The sequence below is a fragment of the Pollicipes pollicipes genome, unplaced genomic scaffold (assembly GCF_011947565.3).
Source record: "Pollicipes pollicipes isolate AB1234 unplaced genomic scaffold, Ppol_2.1 Scaffold_4295;HRSCAF=5057_pilon_pilon_pilon, whole genome shotgun sequence".
In the NCBI taxonomy this organism is placed as follows: domain Eukaryota; kingdom Metazoa; phylum Arthropoda; class Thecostraca; order Pollicipedomorpha; family Pollicipedidae; genus Pollicipes; species Pollicipes pollicipes.
The window spans coordinates 39361398-39368267 of NW_023596461.1; the positions used below are offsets into that span (position 1 = coordinate 39361398).

Below are 6870 nucleotides of genomic sequence, written 5' to 3' on the forward strand. Positions count from 1 at the left end.
AGAACGTCAGACGGCGCGATTTTTGGCCATGCTGGAGAAAGCCCCCGCACTGGAACGGCGTAACTGGTAGGTCAGCACCTAGGGCCCTATGAGAAGGGATGTCTGGCTTTTATGTGCCTTTAGCAGCAGAAACCGCCTGTTGCCTGTTACCCTGTTCATGCATTCAAACAAGCTATAATCATAATATAAATAACTCCCCGGAAAGTGCGCACCAGCGGTGTCGACATCAGAATGCGGGGATCCTGACTGGCTCAGCGCTACCCATTTATCAGCACGCTGTTGCATCCGGTTACTTTGCGTCAAACTACCACTTTGGACGCAATCTTACTGGTTGATGCACAAGTTGTCAGACGTACAGCACCCCATGAGAGATGTTTCATGCTAACCATGAGCGCACTGCTCGTCTTTCCATTCCCGCTGACACATTTCTTTGTTCGACGACCTTGTGTTGGTGATTCCCCGCTGCTGTAGGCGCCGGAACTGGGCAGAGTCCGGCTAAGGTCAGCCAAAACGATTTAGCCCTGGCATGTCATTGCTTTTAGACAATGAGCCTTCGAGGTCACCTGGTCGGGTTTTCGTCCCACCCCAGCAGCCTCCATTCCGCGCTCGCTGCTGCCACCGCTCCTCGCGACCGCCTCCCAGTGACGTCACCGTGGTCGTTGCCAGCAAAGCGAGCTTCCCATGAGCATGTCAATGGTGTTTGGCGGGAATGGGGATTGAAGGCAAGGCTGTCCGATTGAAGGGAGCAAAGAAGCGCGTTGGATTTGAAGATCCAGTTTGTGTTTTGAAAGTGTACAGCGAAGCATGCTGTGAAGCGCTTCGAAGCGCTGAATTTGGCGGCGAGATAAAGCACATGCTTGTAAGTGCTCAAGCGGTCTGCACGCCCAAATGAGCTTGTATGCATGCGACGCAGCTCCGCCCCTTCCACATTCCCTATGCACGAGTGCTTCGGCCGTGACCCCCTGTTATTGCCCTTTTATGTTTGGATAGGAAATACGCCGCACATTATCGTTGACCTTAGGGGGAGTGCAAGTGACCGCAGAGGCAAAACTGGCACTTGTGGGCCGTGGTACAACCAGGGTTCAAACCTATGGATGTCACATGACCATTGTAGTTACCGTCCCAAAGCCCACACCATCATCAGGTTTGAGCCTTGGGGCCCCCAGGCTCCATATTGGAGTTGAAGGCTCTAATCGCTTGGCCATTATGCCCCTTCTGTGCATTTTGCCCATTTGTATGCAGGTCACAGGTATCAATGGGACTTCTCAATGGAGTTCAGTCATTCATGCATGTCATCAAACCATGCATGCTATTGTCCTGGCCATGGAATATATGGCTCCAGGCCCAAAAGATGAAGTACTTTTTTGCCAGACTGCAGCAAAAATGTGTGTTACTTATATTAGGACCCTGTTACCTCAAGCAGTGTCCTTCAAAAAGGTGGCTGTGGCACCAGGTTCAGCACATACATGCTGTACATATGAGTGTCTCAGTTTTGATGCATATTCACCACTAATTCCAGTGCATCAAGGTGTCTGAATGTGTTATCAAAATTTCAAGCAAAAATGCCTGGGGTCTATTCAAGTAAAATGTTATTAGAACCCAGCACATTTAACCCTGAAATGCTAGGCACATGTTTGCCATGTTTGTCACATTGATGCCACATAGATGTTTGGATGGGTACTCAGCAGGTAGGTGTTTTGCAGTCTGTTTTTTTGCTGTAGTCATTATGTATTTGTGATGTGTAAGTCATATGGTGCCTAGAGGCCCTCCCCTGCCCCAGGTATCCCCAAGGCTGTTGCTGAAATGAGGTGTCTAGTTTATATTATGCCCACATGTCTGGCCCCTGTCCTCCATTGTTTTTCCTTCAGCCCAAGAACCCTGATGAAACTGCCAAGCAGCTGTATTCATGTTTTGTTTTCATATGCTGGCGTTGGCCTATGCATCCAATAACAGGTGGAGAGTCATGAAAGTCACTAGCAGACAGGTGTTTGATATCACAATGTGGTCACAAGTTAGTACTGGAAGTAAAACTTCACAGCATCACATGACTGGAGTTTGGCACAGGCCTTTCAGATGGATTAGTATTGTTAAAATGCTGGGCATGTGGAACTTCAATGTGCAGTTGGTTCAGAAAGGCAGGCTACATAACATGCTATTTTGTTATCCTTGCAGCCCAGGGGACTGGTACATGCAAAGCACCACTTGCTTTAAATAGTTTTGACGGGGGGACAGCCACAGAGTGATTCTAGGAGGGCCAGCCATGGTAGCAAACATTGCTTGACTCCGCTGAGCTGGCCAGGCTCCCAAACACATAAAACATGTACAAATTCAGGTATGCTGCACCAGGCCATAATATCAATCTGAAAAACACTGAAATGGGATATAAGATGTGCAAGGTCAATGGAGTCAGATGGTCTCAAAAAAGCCTACAGCTAGTCACATTTGAAGGGTTGTAGACAGGGCTTGATTCTGGCTTGTTTATTTGATTGTTTCCACTATTGCTTGTCATGGATATTGCTATTTCACCTGCTGAGAGATGTATGCCTCAGCTTCCAAGAAGTGCCCCTCTTCTGACAGGCTTTTCTCTGTCAGGCCTGATACAGAGGCAAGCAAGCCAACATGTCTTCCCTGGATGGGGTGATGATCCAAGGAATCCGCAGCTTCGGTCCCAAGGACGTGGACCGAGGCCACCTCAAGTTTCTCTCGCCACTGACCTTGATACTCGGTGAGAACGGCTGCGGGAAAACGACCATCATTGAGACTCTCAAGTATGCCACCACTGGCGACATGCCGCCCGGCTCCAATCGTGGCCAGTCCTTCATTCACGACCCGACGATGGCCAAGGAAGCCACTGTCCGGGCCCAGGTGAAGCTGGTCTTCAATAACGTGCGCGGAGAGAAGATGATAGCACAACGTATCTTTGAGGGCACGCAGAAGGCCAGGCAGATCACGGTGAAGACCCTGGATGGCACGCTGACACGAATGCAGCAGGGAAAGGAGCCTGTCAGCGTTAATAAAAAGTGTGCCGATTTTGATGCGGAGATGTTTGTGGCGCTGGGGGTAACCAAACCGATACTCAACTACGTAATCTTCTGCCACCAGGAGGAATCGAACTGGCCTTTGGATGAAGGAAAGAAGCTAAAGGAGCGCTTTGACGCGATTTTTGACGCCACGGAGTACCTGAAATGCATCAAGAGCATGAAGGATCACGTGAAAGACCTCCGAAACACAGTGGGGAGTGAAAAAGGCCGAGGCAGACAGTTCTCGAAAGGATCATGAGGAAGCGGAACTCTTGAAAAGAGAAATCAGTACACAAAGGTCCCGTCTGGCTGTCAGCGAAGACAAAGTGGCCAAGTATAAAAAGGAGTGCGAAACGCTTATTACCGAGCTACGCAGGCTTCAGAAGATCGAAAAAGAAGCGGGAGCAATAGAAGTGGAGAAAACCAGACAGGAGACACTTCTGGGGGAGCTGAAGAGGAACATCGAGTCGCTGGAGGAGAACCTGAAGCGGCCGGGCTGTCTGCAGGTCAGCTCAGAGGTCACCGAGGCCGAGCTGGACGAGATGATGCAGCAGATGGTTTCCTCGCTGGCCCAGAAGAAGCGCGATGCTGAACGCGACCAGGACCTGCTGGAGGGCGTGGAGAGGAGGAGCGTGCAGCACAAGGACACGGTCAGCAAACTGAACGTGCAACTGGGCAAGCGAGAGGCCGAGGAGGAGCGTTTCCGGCACCTGCGGGTAGAGCGGGACTCCACGGTGCGTGAGTTGTACGGTCGGCATGGCAGGGAGGCACCGACAGCCACCGGTGAGCTCACGGAAAAGGACGTGCGTGCCGCGATGACCTTCATGCAGGAGGTGCTGCGTAAGGCGGATGCCGACCAGCAGCGAGTGGCGGCCGAAGTGAGCGCGGCGTTGGAGCGGGCGCAGGCTCGCGTGGACACGGTGCGCGACGAGAAGACCAAGCTGGAGTCGGAGCTGGACCACAAGAGGGCGCAGCTGGAGGCGAACTACGCCGAGGGTAAGGAGATTCAGGAGCGGCTGGCGGCGGCGCGCGGCTCGTCATCCAAGCTGAAGGAGCTGGACGCGACACTGGCCAACATTGACACCAGGATGGACACGGCCAAAAACGCTTTGGACGTGGATGTCGTCAAGGCACGGCTGAGAGAGAATGAGGGGAAAGTGGTCGCCCTGGAGGGGGAAATTCGAAGCTTGGAGGCGGAAAAAGACGCCATCCTGGCCAATCTGTCGGTGAAAAATGAACTGGCCATCCACGAGGAGAGCTTGAACAAAAAGGAAGGCGAAATCAGACGCCTTATGAACAAGAATGTTGACACCTTCACCACCCTGGACATGGCAGATGTGCCTAGAGACAGGTTGAGCCAGCACCTGACTGCCAAGTGCCCCAGCCTGCTGACTCTGTGCAACAAGAACGAAGCCGAGCTCAAGCGCTCGCAAAAGAAGCTGAACTCGCAGGAGGTGACGCAGCGCCACCTGCAAGAGCGGTTGGCCTCGCTGGAGCGTAGCCTGGCCGAGGAGAGGAGCGAGCTGGACGCCACGCTGCAGGGCACCGACCTGGCGACCGAGCTGGCTGCCGTCAGTGCACAAGCCGCTGACCTCGAGAAGGACCACGGCCAGCTGGTGGCCATGCAGCGGCTCAACAGTGGCTACGTGGACCGGCTGGAGCGGGCGCAGCCGTGCCCGCTCTGCCACCGCGACTTCGAGACGCCGGGTGAGGCGGCCGAACTGGTAGACGAGCTGAGGCGCAAGATGGACGGCTTGCCGCGTGAGATCCTCGAGGCCGACGAGAAGAAGCGCCGCGCCAAGGAGCGCTACGACGACCTGTTGACGCTACGGCCTAAGCACGATCATCTGCAGCGGCTTCGCGAGAACGAGCTGCCGGCGGTGCGCGCGCAGCTGGAGGAGGCGCAGGCTGAGCTGCGTGCGCTGCAGCAGAGTCACGCGGCCCTGCAGCAACAGGCGCAGGAGACGGAGCGTCACCGGCGAATGGCCGATGAGCTGCGCACCGACGTCAGCCGCATCGACGAGCGCCAGCGCGACGTGCGCCAGCTGCGTGCCGACGTGGAGCGGCTGCGCGCGCGGCTGCCGTCCCGGCTCAGCGAGCGCTCGGCCGAGGAGGTGGGCACCGAGCTGGAGGCGCGCCGCACCAGCGCCGACGCCGCGCGCGCCCAGCGGCGCCGCGACGAGGCGCGCCTGCACCAGTACCACGAGGAGCTGCGGCGGCTCGGTGACGAGCGCAACGACGTCAGTGCTGAGCGGCTGCGCCTCGAGAAGCTACAGGCGGACCGCAGCCAGCTGGAGCGGCGCGGCAACGAGCTGGAGCGCGCCAACGAGACGCTGCGCACCGAGTCGGCCGCGCTGGAGGGCGAGGCCGGTGACCTGGAGGCCAGGTACCTGGCGGCGACTGCCAGCCGCGAGCAGGCGACGGTCAAGGGCCGCGCGCGCGAGGAGGAGCAGCGCAGCGGCTTCGAGGCCGTGCGCGCTGAGGTTGATAAGCTGCGTGGCTTCAACGATGCGCTGCTGGCGTACGCTCGCGACAATCGCGCGCAAGAGCTTCTAACAGTGCGCCGGCAGCTGCGCGACCTGGCTGAGACGGCGCGCGAAGACGCGGCCGAGGCGGCGCGACTGCGTCAGAACATCGACACGTGCCGCGAGCACCTGCGCTCTCAGGAGAGCCGCCAGCGCGACCTGGACGATCACAAGAAGCTGCGCCGGCAGCGGCGCGAGGAGCAGTGCAGCCTGGAGGCGATCGCCGGGCTGGAACGCCAGCTGGCCGGGTACGACACGCACAGCGTGCGCGAGGAGCGGCGCCGCCTGGAGGCGGAGCACTCACGTGTCACCATGACTGTGTGCAGTGAGGAGGGTGCTCAGAAGCAGATTCGCGAGGTTGTCCGTGACCGCAGCCGCAAGCTGAGTCAGGAGCAGTTCAGCAGCGCAGAGCGCATCTACCGCCAGTGCAAGCTCGAGCTGGTCTGCCACAGTCTGGCTGTCAAGGACCTGCAGACGTACGCCAAGGCGCTGGACGATGCCATCATCCGCTTCCACAGCAAGCGGATGGAGCGCATCAACGTGATCGTACGCGAGCTGTGGCGCGCCACCTACCAGGGCAACGACATCGACTACATCGAGATCAAGACGGACCAGTGTTCGGGCGACTCGCGGCGCACCACCTACAACTACCGCGTGGTGATGGTGAAGCAGAGCACCGAACTGGAGATGCGCGGCCGCTGCAGCGCCGGCCAGAAGGTGCTCGCCTCGCTCATCATTCGCATGGCGCTGGCTGAGACTTTCGGCGTCAACTGCGGCATGCTGGCGCTGGACGAGCCCACCACCAACCTGGACCGTGCCAACATCGGCAGCCTGGCCCAGGCTCTCGAGCACATCGTGCGCAAACGCGCCGTGCAGAGGAACTTCCAGCTGGTGATCATCACGCACGATGAGGATTTCCTGGCCGCGCTCAGTCGCACCGAGTACGTCGACCGTTTCTATAAGGTGCACAGGAATGAAGGCGGTTTGTCGCGTATCACAAAGTGCAGCACTTCCAGCATGTAGACGCGACACGTGACGCGTCGGGCTCGCTGGTGCGCGGGCACGGCGGCCGGTATCTGAGAATACCATAGCAAGCTACGACATTGCTGCTGGATGCAGTAAAAGCTATCCGGACATACTCGCCCAGGAAGAGCGACTTTTTGTTCTGGAGATGAGCTGTGGGAGACAACACAGAGGTGTTGTTTTGGTAGCCCACAGGCTTGGTGATATTTGAGTGTACTTTGCCACGATTACGCGTTATTCCAGACGTTACATTTTGATACGATTAGCTAGTTGTTGAGATGTCAATAAACGTCATTATTATG

The 6870-nt window shown here is 56.8% G+C and overlaps 1 protein-coding gene across 1 annotated transcript; it reads left to right on the forward strand.

Annotated features, from left to right (window-relative positions):
• The first annotated feature begins 716 nt into the window (after positions 1-716).
• Positions 717-6863, forward strand: rad50 (DNA repair protein rad50). Its single transcript, XM_037220555.1, is given in 4 exon segments — positions 717-859; positions 2593-3234; positions 3236-5077; positions 5189-6863. Coding segments are annotated over 3 exon segments (3837 nt in total). The 5' UTR covers positions 717-859; positions 2593-2619; the 3' UTR covers positions 6569-6863.
• The last annotated feature ends 7 nt before the right edge of the window (positions 6864-6870 follow it).